At 41.7% G+C, this 17,754-nt stretch overlaps 1 protein-coding gene across 8 annotated transcripts in view; it reads right to left on the reverse strand.

Moving 5' to 3' along the window:
• LOC306925634 (plectin-like) overlaps positions 1-17,754 on the reverse strand; it is a 158,096-nt gene that overhangs the window by 29,459 nt on the left and 110,883 nt on the right. For all 8 annotated transcript variants that reach the window (XM_079504585.1, XM_079504584.1, XM_079504583.1 and 5 more), the window contains 13 exons: positions 15,990-16,067; positions 15,721-15,813; positions 13,777-13,943; positions 9,236-9,351; positions 8,506-8,618; positions 7,081-7,200; positions 4,877-4,972; positions 4,511-4,638; positions 2,784-2,877; positions 1,516-1,670; positions 654-975; positions 421-498; positions 162-323 (listed from right to left, as the gene is read on the reverse strand). In XM_079504585.1, the coding sequence (XP_079360711.1) occupies positions 162-323; positions 421-498; positions 654-975; positions 1,516-1,670; positions 2,784-2,877; positions 4,511-4,638; positions 4,877-4,972; positions 7,081-7,200; positions 8,506-8,618; positions 9,236-9,351; positions 13,777-13,943; positions 15,721-15,813; positions 15,990-16,067 (1,722 nt within the window). The remainder of the gene's footprint in view (positions 1-161; positions 324-420; positions 499-653; positions 976-1,515; positions 1,671-2,783; positions 2,878-4,510; positions 4,639-4,876; positions 4,973-7,080; positions 7,201-8,505; positions 8,619-9,235; positions 9,352-13,776; positions 13,944-15,720; positions 15,814-15,989; positions 16,068-17,754) is intronic.

A 17,754-nucleotide genomic window follows, 5' to 3' on the forward strand; every position in this document is an offset into this window, starting at 1 on the left:
AGGTCGTCATAAACATTGTACGCTAAAGGGCATCCTCCGCCGCGCGTCAACAATGGTTGTGAAACTAACTGACTAAGCATAGAAATATGTGTTGCTTTTAGAAGTTTGAAATGAACATTCACAGACAATGACATTAAAGTTCAAGTTGAAAAGCACACTACCGAGTAGTTGTCCTTCTTGGCGATCACATTGGTGTTCCTGTCACTCCAGTCAAAGTTGACCTCTTCCTCCTCTTTGTCATTCAGCCACATCAGCTCCTTGGTGGCAGCGCTGACGAAGAGATGGAGGGAGTCCAGGTTCCTCAAGCGGGACTTGGAAGAGTTCTGGGAAGTTCATGTAAAGGTGTTAGAGGTGTCATCTATAAGTAGTAGTTAAAAAGTTCATTTCAATAGTTTCAAAGTTGTATAGTAGAGTATTTACCAGTAGCTTGGCATACTGAAGGTCCAGTTTACCCAGATACTCTCTGTATGTCCCTTTGCTGACAGGAGACAGTTGGGTCTGAAGAAAATCACAGAGAAACTTTAGAAATAAAACTTACAGTTTAACCCAGGGATGTGTGGTCTGCCTCTATATACACATAAATCACAGTTACAGGTTGATGGATAGTAATTCCTATAACTAACCCTAAAATGGATTTACTGCTTTGGTACTACCTCGTCAGCTCTGGCCCGTTCAATCTTGTTGCGGAAGTCTTCCACGGTCTGATGTAGGCCTCTGTGGCTGCCCAGCTGCGATTCCACGGTGGGCAGGTCAGAGCCCCACTCCGCTTCATCAACGCGACGCTGATTCTCCTCCACCCAGGCCAGCAGGTCCTGGGCATAGCGTAAGGTCACGTCGTCCAACTCAGGCCGTGCCTTGGAGACGGTCTTCTGCGTGCTTTGTGTCATGGGGGCCTGGGCGATGGTCACGGCGGACTTCAGACGCAGGTTGTAATCGCTGCGCAGGTTCACCAGGCGCTCATGGATGCGATATACCCTGTTGGAATTACAGACGGTTATTGTTTATTTCAGTGTCAGTTTATGTTTGATCTTCGGATTATTATTCAATATGCTTACAGTGTATTTAAAGACGGAGTGCCGTGATTTTTGTACTTTTTCAGTTTTGTATGTGACTATGGAGTTAACATTACTCTAATAGGCCCCCAGGGTGTGGTTAGAATATTGAAATGTGTTCCCTGTGTAATTTTGGTTTCTTCCTGAAAGCTGAAAGCCTTTGAGTCAAAAGGTCCCCTTTATTAACAGCTGTGGGTGTAGCTTCAGTTCAGATGGATCACCCCCACCTGAAAACCAGGCATACTTAATGAACTAGTGTGTGTGGTCACAAAAACATTTGAACATTTTCTGTACACTTTTTTGAAAAACAAATCTTTCTCCTTGTATAATCATAGTACCTGATGATCATGTTTGGGGGGGGGGGGGGGGGGATCACAGCATTCCCTCTTTAATATGTGAAGGAATGGCTAATATAGCTGTTTCTCCCAGGATAATTATTTCACGTGGCAGGAGTGACTCTCACCTGCGGTACATCTGCTCGGCCTGCGGGTGGCGCCCGTCTTTGAGCAGCTGTACATCGTTGAACAGGAGTCGGATCATGCCGTCTGCCTTGTCCAGTTCCCTCTCCACCTCTGCGGTGTGCTGAGCAGGTTTCCCAGCATTCAGCAAACGAATGTCCTGAAGGGATGAGAACACACACGCGGTCTTTTACCATGTCTAACATAAACCATTCACAAAGGGAAAAAAGGGATGGTGACTGACATATAGGAAAATATCCCTCTCTACCCGAGGGGTTTTCTAGGTTGTGAATCGACATGTAGGTTTAAATTGGTATGTTGTGGCACCGAATGTTTTTGCATTCCATGCGACACCCACACATGTCAAACCTTAAACCTTAAGACCATCTTCTTATTGAGTTACTGTGGAATTAATAATTTCCAGGCCAGCTGGTTCAAACGAGGGCTGTAAGTCTGCTCATGGTGGGACACTGGATCACATGACTGCTATGTGTCATTTAAAAAACATCCTGCCACATAGCTGAGGACAATGGCCCTGTCCGTAGTCTAGACTTTAGCATGTTTTGACCCAAGTTAAACACGGCATTCATTCCCTGGTTTTGACAGCAATTACTACAGACCCAGATGAGAGATCTCATTTTTATCTAGGTTCCCTGAAATAATCTGTGGCCTGGGATCATCCATGAAGCTGAGGTTCCGAACAGAGCAAACATGATCGGAGTGCGAATATATGTTTAGGCATTATAATATGAAACTAGTCCGATGCGATCTGGGAAAGCATGACCCTCGGGTTATGCAATAACCACTATAGATGGTATGCGCATGCATAAAGTGAATGGCAGATCGAGTGGCAAAGTGAGTGACAAAGTGAGAGACAAAGTTAATTTAATGTTGTTTAAAGTCATTTAATGCAATCAAATCAGACTTTTCTGTTTGGATGTATGGGCTGTCAAGGTCAGAAAGTAGTTTTTTGCCACTCAGTAGGCGTTCCCTCATAACTTCCGGGTATGATGATGATGTCACGCGCATACCCTCTCTCACCCTCCCATTATACCCATTGTAAGAGTACTTACAGTAGTGCGGTATCATAGTGATATAGTAATGGCATATGGGTATAAAAGGTCAACACAAGAAGGTATTATTATATGAATTACTAAATAATAAATTACTAAATAAAGAATATAATAAGTATTCAGAAAAAATCTGCACAGAAACGGCATTGTTCACAAAAAATGTTTGTATTCACTTGATCATCTGTTAACTAGTGACTGACCGTCTGCAGCAGGGTCTCCAATTGGTTGAGCTGTTCTTCACACACCCCAGACTCCATCTGAACTTTACCCACAATCCTCTGGAGCCTCTCGAGTCTGAGGGAGCAAAGAAATACAATTAAAATAATAATAATAATAAACTTTATTTATATAGCACCTTTCATACATAAATGCAGCTCAAAGTGCTTCACAGGGCAGAACATAAAAATAGCAATAACACACAAGAAAATAGTTAAAATGATAAAACAATGGCAAAGTAAAACAAACAAAATAAAAGCGTAAAAACATATAAGAAAATAAAACATAACATGCAGCAAATCAGTCAGGACAGAGTAGGAACGCAGATATTAAAACTCAACTAAAAGCAAGAGTGAAGAGGTGAGTCTTGACTCTTGAGTTGAGATTAAAAAATGTCTAAGAAGAGATTGCACCACCAACAGTAGACCAGCTTCAGCCACACTGTCGCAATGTAGTAACTTGGATTCCAGCTGGAGAGATGTGTTGCATCCATCCTCTCTGCCCTTTCCTATTAGCTGTTATGCTATCACTTTTTGACCTCTTTAAACTAGGAAAAAATGCCCAGATACATGAATCAGATACAGATAGGATAAAAGGAATATCCTCATACTAAAGAATCTGCTCCCATTATTTCATTTGCTTATTTGTGAAAATTCCCAAATAATCATAAATTACATACAATTATGTTATACTGCATTATACAGTAGATTATGACACCAGTTTTATTTGTTTTAATATATTCATAATTTCATCTGAATTTCAAAATATATGTAAATGCCAATATGACTTCATCAACCAGCCATGTGCACCACCTTATACACCTCACAAAGTCACGAGTGTAAACATCCAGTATATAACGATTATAAAAATCAAAGCTCTCAAAGAAGGTCATACTAGAAAACGTACAACGACCCATGACAAAGTAAGTAAACTAGCCCATCTGCCATGAAAGCCATATGCCTAGTCTATAATTTTACTAACCTAATACATCTCACTCAGAATTATTCCTCTCTTACAGTACAACCCTCTTCTGTACGGTTTATTCCGGGTAAGAGAGACCCTGTACTTCTCACAGTCCCACTGTGTCCTGGTAATTCTCTCTGGCCTTAGCATTGAATGAGACAAATCTCAGTTCTGCAACGGCAATGCTTGTTCTGCTTGTTCAGCCATTCCATGTCGCTTCACCATGAACGAGCCACTCAAGAGAGCCAGATGACCTGGCAATCTTGTGACAAGGACCAGCACATTGCCATGCATAACACACCACCAGCACTACCGAATAAACACAACATTTGCTATGGCTTATCTTCTCCATTTACAGTATGAGACATACATTTGTATTATTTCTACAGTATTTCTACAGTACTGCCTGATGCAATCAGGACAATACACTTCATGAGGATATAAATCGCTCTCCTTTGTGAACAAAGGCAGCCTTTCATCAAACACAATGTTTGTCCATCTCTCAACCAAGAGACAAAATGATTAAATAAGCCATATGCCACTAATACAAAATACTGAGGATTTAAGCTGTGCTTTTTTGTTTTTGTTTGTTTGATTTACTTGGCGACAGCAGTCTGTTTACTTCATATAGCAACACCAACAGATGTAATTAAGCATAATTTGTTTCTCTGACATTGTTTCTTAATTTAATTGTATTAGAAGCACTCAAGTAGTAGTTATATCATTACTGCAATTTTACTTTACTCACCTCTCAAATTCTGTTCTGAGCAGCTTTTCTCTTTCAAGAATGGCCACATGCAGTAGACCCCATTCCTTCTCCACATCAAAGGGGTGGTAGCTTGGGGGAACCTTCACCTGGCCAGCCTGCACTGCACTCTGTGGGTGAATATGTCATAAGTCATCATTAACTAGTGGACAAGAGGAGAGGAGAGGAGAGGAGAGGAGAGGAGAGGAGAGGAGAGGAGAGGAGAGGAGAGGAGAGGAGAGGAGAATAGAAGAGAAGAGAAGAGAAGAGAAGAGAAGAGAAGAGAAGAGAAGAGAAGAGAAGAGAAGAGAAGAGAAGAGAAGAGAAGAGAAGAGAAGAGAAGAGAAGAGAAGAGAAGAGAAGACTTGCCTCAAAGGACTGGAAGATAAGTTTAGACCGGTGCTTGTCAGCCTCCTTAGTTGGCAGTTCTGACTCTTTGAACTTCAAGAATTGACGCCACAGGATCTAGTGGGAAAGATTACATTAAAAAAATCGATCCAATAATGTATTCACTGTTTTATTCTGGATGACTATTTTCTAACTTTCGTGATGTTATTACGGTATACCTTCTGCATACAGTATACACAATTACACACACGCACACGCACACGCACACTCACACGCACACGCACACGCACACACACACACACGATACAGTATACAGTATATTTTTGTCCCAAGTCTAAATAAAAGGCTAAGATCCACTGTGAAAGTTTGTCTAGAATGAATTATGAATTATCCATGAGTACAACTTGTTATACTACTACACTGTTACTACAGCGCTGACTTTGTGAAAACACCCCCATCCCTTACATGAACTTATAGGTACTACTACTGATTGATTGATTGATTGATTGATTGATTGATTGATTGATTGATTGATATGTTTATTAACAGTTTGCTCAATACAAAGACTGTTAACTGTGAGTGGACGACCCAATAAAGCGTCCACTCACTCACACCCAATAAAGCATTACACTTGTTTACAAGAGGGTCCACCATGTTCAAATCATCAAAACATTTAGAGACGTACAAATAGACACTTCTATATAGCCAACGAACAGAACAGGAATTCATCATAAAGGAGGTAAAAAAGGGAAAATAAACTATACAGTGAGGGGGAAAAGGGGTGGGTGGTGGGGGGGATTCAGATTTTACGGGGGCCAGTTTCGAATTGCAGCCGTCCGTAGGTGCCCTTTGAGAGCGGTTTTGAAGGAGTCAAGGGATTCACATGTCTTAATGACTGTTGGTAGGGCGTTCCACATTTTGGTGGCATAGGAGCGAAAATAATTTAGTCCCTTGTTTGTGCCGAATCTGGGTTGCACATGGTTTGTTGCACTCCCTCTGGTGTTGTGGGTGTGGACTTCGTTAACATTAAGGAAATATCTAGACAGGTACATGGGTATCTTGGTGGTGTATCGAATCTTGTGGACCAGACCCATTGCAAGATGCTGTACTCTGTCATCGACCCTAAGCCATTCCAGCCTGTCAAAGTGAGCAGGGGTGAGGTGGGTTCGGGGGGTGAGGCCAAGTAGGAGCCTGACCAGTTTGTTTTGGGAAGTCTGGAGCCTTGTTTTAAGGGCCTTTGAGGTGCTGTTGTACCAAGAGGTGCATGCATAGTCAAATAAACCTTGTACGAGGGCTCCTGTTAACAACTCTGAGGGCTCCTGAAACAACTCCTAATTGAGATGATTGCATGATGCTGAGTAACTAAGTTACAGTTAAGTTTCGCTGAGTTGAAACGAAGAACCACTTAAGTCCATAATTTATTCTCACCCCTCCCCCAAAAGCCCCATCTGTCCTGACCCTTATAATTTATAAATTATGGATAATTACTATGGACCTAAATAGTTTTCCGTCTGAACTCTTCTACCTGTACTATTATCAAAGAGATTTAATTTGTTTGACCTCTAAGCTGTAAACTTTGTTGTCTGGAAGAGTGTTAAAATAATAAACATTCTGCTTTTGATGATGCTGCATTCCTCATTATTTGAATAGAAAGATAAATGATAAAATGATAAAAAAAAAAAAAGAAGATATTTCTAAATCATTGTGTAACTTCACCACAAAGAAATTGTTTCCCAATCTAAAAGCTCACAACGCATCACATCCACACAATGCACAATGTACAATTCAGCATGGGACACCACTGTACAATGAAGTATAGGAATCCGGGTTTACCGTTATACTTTCATAGTCTTTGCAATGCTCCACCATGTGCATAGCGGATCAGCTTGTAAATTGTATTTCCACTGTTAACTGGAACTGTTACTACGTTTTGTCTTCCAACTTACCTTTTTAGTAGAAAAAGGAACTGTGCATAACATCTTTTGTATGTGGAAGAATGTAATAAACACCTAATGAAGTAACTTACTGTCCATTAACGGAAAATTAGATTTTCTGATTGTAAGCAGCTACACACACACACACACACACACACACACACACACACACACACACACACACACACACACACACACACACACACACACACACACACACACACACACACATGCTTAGACACTCCAACCTCTAGCAGTAATTCTAGTGTGTCCACAAGTGTGGTTTCCTACCTCGATCTCCTCAAAGCTGTTGGGGAACTTCCTTTCCTCAAAGATCATGACATGGTGGCGAATCCACTGGAGCAGGATGGTCACCAACTCGTAATACTCCTGCCAGCGGATCTCCAGAGCCTGCAGTAAACACAGCAGAGACGACACTGTCACACGCTAACTCACACACACCACGCTAACTCAATTGAACACCAACAACCCTGGTCTTGTATAAGAGGACCAGAAACAGGCAGGACGAATGAATGGGGGGCAATGGCAGGGGCGAAGATGAGATGTGTGTGTGTGTGTGTGTGTGTGAGAGAGAGAGAGAGAGAGAGAGAGAGAGAGAGAGAGAGAGAGAGAGAGAGAGAGAGAATTCACACTTGCTTTGGCAATATAAATGTATGTTTCCAATGCCAATAAACGCATTTTAATTGAATTGAATTCAACTGAATTGAGAGAGACAGAAAGTGTCACTTTTGTTTTCTATCTCTCTCTCAGTGCATGTGTGTGTGTGCATTGTTGGCGTGCGTGTGTATGAATTTCCAATGCTGCACTGAATCAGTACAGAAAGATTCTGCTATATAACTGAAAATGCTGCTTTACAACTGTAAATGCAGTAGTCACTACTATCATTTACAACCATTACAGTGTAATGGCTGAGAGAATAACCTTCCGTAAAGTGTGAAGAGGTGAGTGACGATGACACACATCTGGGTCTATCCTTGTCCCGCAGAGAGTAGAGGAAAAACATGAAGGGCTGATCATTTCCTGTCATACTTGGGATCACAGGACTTCCATTGCTGTGTGAGCTTCGGGTCATGAGGTCCAAAAGCTCATTGTCGGGCTCAGTCCCAAGCCTTGTGCTTACATTTGATTTGAATTTCGATCATGACTCTGCATGAAGTGGTGGTCGAGTCCAATTTCTCACCATCGTGTAAGATAACTGGTTGCTAGCTTGCAGATCAGTTCGTTTTTGGCTAACAACACTAGTACTATGGAGTATAATTTAGGCTTAACCACTCAAACTATATTAGTTGACTGGTGTCCACTAGGGCTCCACCATGTATAAGCAGTGGTGGAAAGTACTGTACTTAAGTAGAATTTTTGAGGTTATTTTACTCTAGTGGAGTATTTCCAATTTAGATACTAGATACTAGATACTCTATAGAGATATAATATATCTCTATAGAGTATCTAGTATCTAAATTGGAAATACTCCACTGGATAATAATATTATTATTATCCATGCATTAACCACTTAAGACCTACAGTAGCTTATACAGTACTTTGGCTGTTTGCAAATATCCAATCTATAAGCTCACACCACTTTGCGATTCGTAAGATCTGCTATTACCAAAAGATTTGTATACATTTTGAAAACTCGTGAAACTAATAGGGACATATGCATTATGCTGTTAGCTGTGAGTGGCAGCTGTCACTCACATTGGAGGAGGCGGCGGCACCGCCGCGCGCGTCAGGCATTCGAGGGAAGGCGTCGTACAAAGACGACACGTACGTGATGATGGACTTCTCGTCCGGGTGTGCCACGTCAACATCTGAGAGAAGCACAGAAAGTAAGTAAAGGTCAGTTTCGGTGTTAACAACACATCAACAATCACAAACTATGCAGAGTTGTTAAATGTGTATAATGGATACAGGACTGATCGTTGTTATTATTGCCTCGGCTACCCTCACACAAACAAACAGCAATAGCTTCTAAGTGGTCACACCACACCAAACAATCTGAATCCTGAGTGTTAATTTAGCTCTAAAGGTGTACACGTCAACCCTTATGAGTGCAAATTAATGTTCCACACATGTTATTCACTTTAGTAATTATGGATTTAGCATTTCATGTTCTTCAAAATCTAATTAGAAGTTAGAACACATGCACAGTAAACTCCTCAGTTTTCTGCTAACTCCCTTCCTGAGGACTATACTGTGTGGATTCAAACAGCCAGGGTTTGATTTGCTGAAGGGGGATGATGAGGGGAATCCATTCTTTGCAGTGAGGATATGTTTTTATCCCTGCTTCTGGTCAGACTGAATCTTTTGGGATTAAGATAATGTACGTTAACCCTGGTATCCCTTTTTGGGGAAAGTGTGTTGTCTACTCCACATCTGTCAAAATCGGTTAGAATTAGTCAAATTTTAACCCTGCAAACAGCCTTACCCTCGGGGTCTAGCAGACGTGTCACTCCCAGGTCTTTCTCAGCCACGTTGAAGGCATGCTCCAGGTTCTCCAGGTTGGTCTGACGGTACACTTTGCTCATGTCAATCAGTCTGGGCCTATAGGCAAACACACACACGGGGATTGTCAGTCAGCACCAGTATGCAGCAAAGTATATCTGGAGATACGGTTAAAGTAGCTCTGGTTGGAAAGGAAAGATATATTGTGTATATTTAAAAAATCTCATTTTATTTAAATTGCATTCAATTCATTAATTTGGGCATGTCCTTGTCAAAATGTTTAAAAAAAACATTTAGGAAAATAACAAAAATCTACAAGCTCACAATGCATCACCATGCAACACGTGATATTATTAATTTCAATATTTCCCAGCCATTTCACATTGTTAGGGGTCCCTGGCATGAAAGGGTTTTGGAACTCCTTGTCTAAAACGACATTAAATTCTATTCAAATAAGGGATGTGTATAGAACACAATAGTATCACCATCAGTCCTGGGTAGGGGAAAATTGGTTTAGTTTAACAGGTGGATCTCCACATGCACAGTCAAAGTCACACCTCCAGTACGATACTATTAGCCTCCAGTACGTACACTATTGGCTATTCTCTGTGTAATGTCATGAAAACTGAGTTGAGCCATTTATTAATTTCATCACGTAAAAAAGCAAATGGATACACACCAGGCACCAACACAAACACTGACAATCTACATTGCTCTAGCCAACTACCTCTATGCCTTTTCACTCATGTAGCATGATGTTGAAACCACTGGCCATGTGTTGTTTGAGGTTAGCCGCGCTTACTGCCTCTGCCCCATGGTTTTGTTAGAGACACACTACAGTAGAAGAAAGCTGGAACACTGACACCTTTGGGCATTTCAGTGCGTCTAACAAAAGCTGAGTATCAAAGCACTGCCATGCAAAGAGCAGCTACACGATAACCAGAACTGCATGTTCTTTACTGGCAACTAACCACACCTTTAGGCTACTCCAGGCTATGTTTCCCTCTTTTTTAGATGCGTTAAACAGCAGTACAGAATAGGCTACAACATGTAATGCATCTTAAAACGTACTTAAAAACGTAAAAGGAGATAAACAAATTGAACAGCCGTACAGCTCTCTGCCACGTCGTGTAGAGCAGGCGGCATAGTGGTCTCCATGAAAGGGAGGACACTCCATCAGCCTCACTTCCCGGACATATAACTGCCTCTCTGGTCTGGAGGAGCTGCCGCTGCGCTCTCTCCCGCTTAAGTTAGAAGAGTTCCATCCACAACTTAGTTGGTGGTCCCCTGAGTGGAACACACTGCCGCCGCAGGGCGACCCTGGGCTCAGAGAGCCCCGATCCGACTCCCAGGACGAGCCTCTCGAGGGGCCATCATCACAGAGCATGACCACCCGATCGTCCAGATCACTCACAGATTCCGACACGCTGCCAGTCGAGCTGACACTCCTTTTCTTGGATTTCAACTTCTTCTTCAAGCTGAACATTTTGATGACCGCTGGCAATTAAAGTTCTCCGTGAACAAAAGGACTCTGCGAGCCTCCCCATCCCCAGCCCCCAGCACCAGGGTTTGAGTTCCGCAGGTGAAAATGTAGAAATTACAACATAATGCTGTGCTAGCGTGACCTGAATACAACCCAAGGAAAAGGTAACCACACCTCCCCTGGCTTCATGAACCACAGCCCTAGAGGCTCAAAAGAAGAAAAAGAAAAGCACTATACCGCTCTTCTCATCTCTCTCTCTCTCTCTCTCTCTCTCTCTCTCTATTGCAGGTACATGCTCAGGTTTAATGGAACCTGCCCCTGCAGGTATCTCTTTCTACCTCTTTATAGTATGTTGACTCCAAAACAAAACCACACATTGTTTAACGATTGCACTTCTAGAGTCCTCGGTAGTGTCCACGAGTTAGCCACTAACCCACCTTTGAAATGGCCTTATTTGATGTCAATAAAACATAATCTTTATTGGCTTTGAATGTAAATGAGCCATTACATATTTACAACGTATTGTGATTGTGCATACTGCACCAGACTGTATGCTCCAAAGACTGTATGCTCCAAAGATGGGCAACGTCCAGGGTTGCCAACTCTCTTGAGACAATAAGCAACCTCACCTCCAAAAAGAATCCCAAAACAAGTCAACACTAGTATGGTTGCATATTCATAATAATAAAAAAATATATAGAGTTGCATGGGGATTTGGGGGAGGGCAAATTATACACCTTTGATATCATTAGACTAGCAGGCAGATTGTCACTCGTTGGGGAAAACATACCACAAAATGTCAAAGAAATAAAGTCGCTTGTTAAATTTTCCAAACAAGCAATCATATTTTTAAAACAAGCCCAAACCACGACTTGTGATATTTTCAAGCAACTCTATAAGAAAAAAATAAACTAAAGTCACGAATGGCACAAGTGGCAACACCCACTGCAGGTGGTATTCCTAGCCTAAGGGCTTGTCAGGTTGACGTGAATGCATGAATTCATGACTTACTGAGGCAGAATGGGGCCTGTACTATCAAGCACACTACTGAAAGCAGGGACACGGCTCACAATCATCCCACATTTTGCCAAGACAAACTCCTGCATACCTGCCAGTGTCAGAAAGGTAGCCAAGCTGTGGCTACCTGCCCTCCTCCCCCTGGAAACCACACTACTGAGTACAATAGCCACTGTTCAAGTGAGCACTGCAGGGATCTATACAAACTCACATCAACAAAATGACCATGTTGTGCTGAAAGAAACCAAAAAGGTACAGTACTGGGTCTGGACCTAAAAGGTACAGTACTGGGTCTGGACCTAAAAGGTACAGTACTGGGTCTGGACCTAAAAGGTACAGTACTGGGTCTGGACCTAAAAGGTACAGTACTGGGTCTGGACCTAAAAGGTACAGTACTGGGTCTGAACCTAAAAGGTACAGTACTGCCTTCACCACGAGCAACACAATTTCAGTATCAGTGGTTGACTAAAAGGCTTTAACTGGCTGACATTGTGTGATAAAAGGAGGACACTTTACTGCATGCAGTGTCACTGTTTTGCTATCACAGGCCTGTGGATTATTACAAAACAATGGAATCAGTTTTCGCTTGCTTTACTTACATTTAAGGAACATACAGCTGCAAGCAGCACAAAGTATGTTGCTCAGATGCTTATGGCACAGAAAACTAGTTACTGTACATGTGAACCAGAGGGTGTCAGTAGAGAGATGCGAGTGAAACAGCTAACCTTTCTCAGTTTTGCAAGTCTTTTAAAAGTTGACACTGTCTAGATCTGAGGACTGTCCCAATATAAAATGTTGGCACAACCAGAACTATATGTCTCATGATATAGTTAACGCAATGATTCACCTGAGTTTACTAGATATTTTTAAGAAAGGTTTTGTTACCTATTCAGGATGGGTATTATGCAATACCATTAGATAAAATCTGAGAGATTTTTAACAAAGAAGAGCTTGTCAGTGTGCTTCACTGGGTGGATGACACACAAGTTATTGGTCTTTTTGATTTGCCAACAACTATATATATAGTTTTCACTGTGCTAAATGGATTTTGACAAGGTGCAATATATTGTATTGCCTGGGGTATGCAGAGGGAAGGCATACAATGGTGCCGCCTACATGTCAGGACAATTGAAATGTAAGCTTTAAAGTGCACAATCCCACAGCTATATTAGTGTATTGTTTGCCTGCCAAAATGTATGCCTTTTAAGATGCTTAGAAAAGAATGTGTGATTTGAGATGCATTGGACATGGTGAAAGAAGGGTAATACACGTAATCAAGTAATCCCCAAATCAAACCATGCATTCTAGTCACTAAAACCAAAATGAAACCCAAAACCTACAAACCCTCTGTCCAACATGATTGACAGTACTAGCACTTTAAATTCAATCACTGACAATTACTCTGTGCTTACCACTGTGATGAAATATCGTTCAAATACAGTATCAAATACAGCCACTGATATGTCCTAGGCACTGACACAATGCTATGAGACAGCCAGAGTGCTGTCACTGCAAAGCAAGCTATTATTGAGCAGCAGAGGTCAGATGATTCATTTCACAACTTTTTCAAGTCAGTGTTTGAGGGGCCCAAGGATTTAACAGAGAGCCAGTTTCCCAGGAAACAGAGACTGCCCAAAAGGCGAGTAGAGATAACAAGCACACATTTCAGAGCCCAGAAGAGTACAACAGGAAACAATACTTCGAGGTAACAGACTTAGTGAACAGAGTAAACATTTTGCTCATAGTGGTGGACAACTGGACATGGAAAAGCTCCCTCTTTGGCTGAGAGGTAGATAGTTTGGTTTCCCACGTGGGAGATCTGAGTTTGAAATGAATCCATGTGGTTACTTTGGGGACTTTCAGGTCAAAGGAGGGTGGTTGTAGCAGAGTAGCCCTGCTTGAAGCCCAGAAGCCTAATATCGCACTTAGCTTGAGGGGATTCCCCTATGGAATAGACGATAAACATGCAAACTCTAGCATTTAAAGAGAGAGCTACTATAGTCAATGGTAAATTGACCACTCACTGGTGCTTGTGTATGACAGCGTTGAAGAGCTTGCCGTCCCTCCAGCTGGTGGTGAAGTTGTCGCATCGGATGCCCTGGTAGTCCTCCGTCATCCTCTGAGACCACAGTAACAGCTTCTCCTTGGCTGTCATGTCATCTGACTGCCCATTAATCTGGATGTCCGAGATCTAAGGGGAACGGTTTCAGAGAATGTTAGATAAAATGACGTGCGAGATGCTTAGAATAATGTGTAAAAATAAATGATTCATTAGAGGAAATGAGGATACAAAGGATCAAACTGGACTTTGAGTTGAATCCCATCGATTTCTATAGAACTTTGATCGAAAGAGTGTCAATCCCAAATGGATAAGTAATCAATATTTACATATTAGCCAAGAAGAAGAAAGTGAGAGCACACACACAATTATTCTATGGCTTGTAGAGGCTTTCTGTGCTGCTCTGACCTGTCTAATTGGACCATGAATAATTGAATACGCAACATCAGAGCTCATTGACATGAAGACTGCTTCTGATTTGGGTCACAGGACTTCTGTCTGGTGTGGCCTGGGAAGATGCCTCTGTGTAATGCATCCAGATTACTGATTTCATTTGGGGAGTTTGGGAATGGTTAAGCATGAAGGTGAGTCATAGCCGACTGAGCTTCCCTTGAGTTTTGGATGCTTATGGCTGTGGCCACTGTTTTGCGTGTCTGTGTTTATGATTGAAATCTTCCACCCATGATAGCCCCACCCTAGATCTCTCAGATGAGCTGCAAGGCTCCATGAGTCACCACCAGCCAACCACTGCACTGCTAGTTTCCCCCCCCCCCCCCTTCTTGTTTCAAGGGAACCCCGTTGGTGGTGTATCTGTGGGAGCACAATGGTCCTTTAGCTTCACCCAAACAGTCAGATCCCTCCTTCATTTCTCTCGGAATCATTTGACTGGCGCCTAGGGAGGGTGTGGCTGGTACAGAAGACTGGGATAAGTGCCAGGCAGCTCAGAGGGCATAGTGAGGAAGAGAAGCTTGGCTGCGCTGCGCTGCGAGATCAAAATGGACTGTAGTGTTGGATTTCAGGAGCTCTACTGTAACCCTGACACGCCTTTCCCATGCAGTGGGCGCTAGGGCATTCACTTCTAGTCATTTTTACTAGTTGACTAGTTGCCTAGTTTACTAGTTGTTTAACTACCTATTATGTAAAAAATAAAATAAATTAAAAAAATATTTGTTTTTCTTTTTTTTGGGAAATAAATATTTGTACATTGAAAAACTGTGTACATGGTGACTATAACTATAATCTACCTGATATTGAGGCCTACAAAATCGGGAAAAAAATAAAAAATAAAAATAATAAACTTTGTTTTATTTTATTTTTTTATCAACTAGTCAACTAGTACCAACAAGGTCGACTAGTGGATTTACTAGTCGACTAGTAAACTAGTCGACTAGTTGCTTAATGCCCACTGGGCGCCAGCGACAGCCTGACTCATATCCTCACAACTATTGACTCATGTTCTATAAAATAGCTCTGCAGGGCAACATTATAAACTGTATGTCCACGTCGCTAATCTCCATGATTAAGAGCGATTAATCACTTGATTGTCCTCTTTTAGTATGTTAGTACTGTATCTCTTATCGTGGTTTTAAACTCTGATAAGGAAAGGGTTCATTAGATTATCAAGTGAACAAGGAGAGTGAAAGATAACCACTGAATCCCTTAGTGAAATATAATCTCTGAATCTCTTAGTGAAAGATAACCACTGAATCCCTTAGTGAAAGATAATCTCTGAATCTCTTAGTGAAAGATAACCACTGAATCCCTTAGTGAAAGATAATCTCTGAATCTCTTAGTGAAAGATAACCACTGAATTCCTTCAGATTGGTTGGAAGTGGAGATCCCGGTCGGAGACGGAGGGGTTGGCGGCTATAATGGGAATGGAACCTATAAGACTGACAGAGTAGGAGACCTGGAAGTGGAGGATGATGGTCCAGATCAGACCCAGGGTCAGCTTGGGGTTCCCATCTGCGATGTCATCGTTTCTGATGTTCACCAGCTTGACCTGGGAGAGACGCATAAGAGAATGTAGAATGAAGCCAAATCCCAAGACAGAGATCATCATGCAAATTAAAATGTAAATTTTAAATCTATCCATTTGTAACTCTGGAAGATCATTATGGGTCCATTTGGTTACCTTTGTATACACTCAGAGTTAAGGAGGTATATAATACTTCATACCTGCCGATGTCTCAGGAAGTCCAGTGCTATCTGTACATTTTGTAGTTTGTGGAATCTCATGCGGCCCTTTTCCCTGGGCTAAAGAGACAAGAGGACAGCAGGAGATAACTTTAGAAACATGATAGGTCAGGATGGGGTGATACCATCATCAGAAAGGATCCTCTAGTGTTCTGAATGGGAGGTGGTACCACATGTAGAACTGTAGTTAACCTACTTTAACTGGGGAAAACCAAAACGATGAAGAAAAACGGATAGAAAGACAAACACAAATGACTGGTGAATCTCACAGATCTGTCAAACAAAGAATGGGCCTACATTTGTATCTAGAATTTTCCCATAGAGATGCTGTAAAGTGTAGACTAGAGTCTATAGCTTCTCTAATTGGGATAATTCTACAATGTAGTCTCAAATCATATTGTTTTCGTTAGGGATGTGCGATATAGGCATCATCATATCGATGTTGACCGACAATCCTTCTAGAAATACACAAAATCTCTGTGTGCTTGTGAGTGAGTGTGTCGCCTCGAGAACCACCTGACCGCCTGATTATTTCCAAAGTCTTTGAAAGTGACAAAGAATGTGCCATTTACAATGACTGTTCAACTTCAGTCACGTGAGAAGGGAAAATACACAATTGTTTAATACCAAACTAAAGTATACTGCAATCAGTAATCAGTGTCAATGTCAATCAGCCAAAATGACAATATTGTGCATCGCAAACCAGTTGTTCACCATCACAATACAATGATGGGAGTTTAAAAAAAAGAACATAATGGAAAGAATTGATTACTGTACATTATAGCAAAAATAATGAAGGGGGTGTATTATCATGGAATGGCAGAGCCAATAACATGATTAGTTATTAGCTAGGTCATTTTAGACCCAGGTAAAAAAAATGCTTATCTTACAGTAATGCAGAACTGTGTAAATATAACATTTTTTTGTTATAAAACTGTAATTGAACCAATATGTAATGAGGATTAGATTAGTGTGGAACAAAAGACACAAGCTAATTATCAAACAAATGTAAAGCTTGCACCGGCTTGTCGTCTAGTATGTCAATCGGTTCTGCAATGCGAACAGCAACTATTGAAAATGAAATGTGTTTATAATCAGCAACTAGATGGTTTGCAAGCATGTTAACGACAGGGAGTTTTAAATGAAGGAGCAGGCAAAATAACATTTTGAGAAGCCAGAAAGCCACAACGCAAAATCATGTCACGCACTCACTATGCACGGCCAAGTCAAAGAGGTGGCTAAGTACACCCACTCACCAACCGCAAGCTTCTGACCACGTCTTTCTCCCTCGGCTAGCCCCAGCAAGAGCAGTGCAAAGAGAGGAGGCAAAGGCCACACGGAAACGTTCAGCATACACGAGAGAGAGAGACAGGGCAAAGAGGCATACACAAGAAAGAAGAGGAGAAGGAGGACGGAGCAGAGTAGAACCAGGCACCAGACAGACAGGAGCACATAGTTCAGTGGGAAAGAGAAAGCCAAAGTGGGGTTAATGGAGTTATGGAGGTGTCAGGAAGACGAGCAGAGCTGGTATATTAGCAGAGCGATACGGCAGCACAGCATGGCATCTGTAAACTGCTAAATCCTGAGTGTTAATTCAACTCAGAGTGTGCATTTTACACACTCAGTATCTCTTAATGAGTTAACATAACACTGAGGGTTTTGCAGTGTAGAGGTCTGAACCCAATGGTGTTTGTGTTTGTGTTGTGTTGTGTTGTGTTGTGTTGTGTTGTGTTGTGTTGTGTTGTGT

This window comes from Electrona antarctica (genome assembly GCF_951216825.1).
Source record: "Electrona antarctica genome assembly, chromosome: 6".
NCBI classification, from domain to species: domain Eukaryota; kingdom Metazoa; phylum Chordata; class Actinopteri; order Myctophiformes; family Myctophidae; genus Electrona; species Electrona antarctica.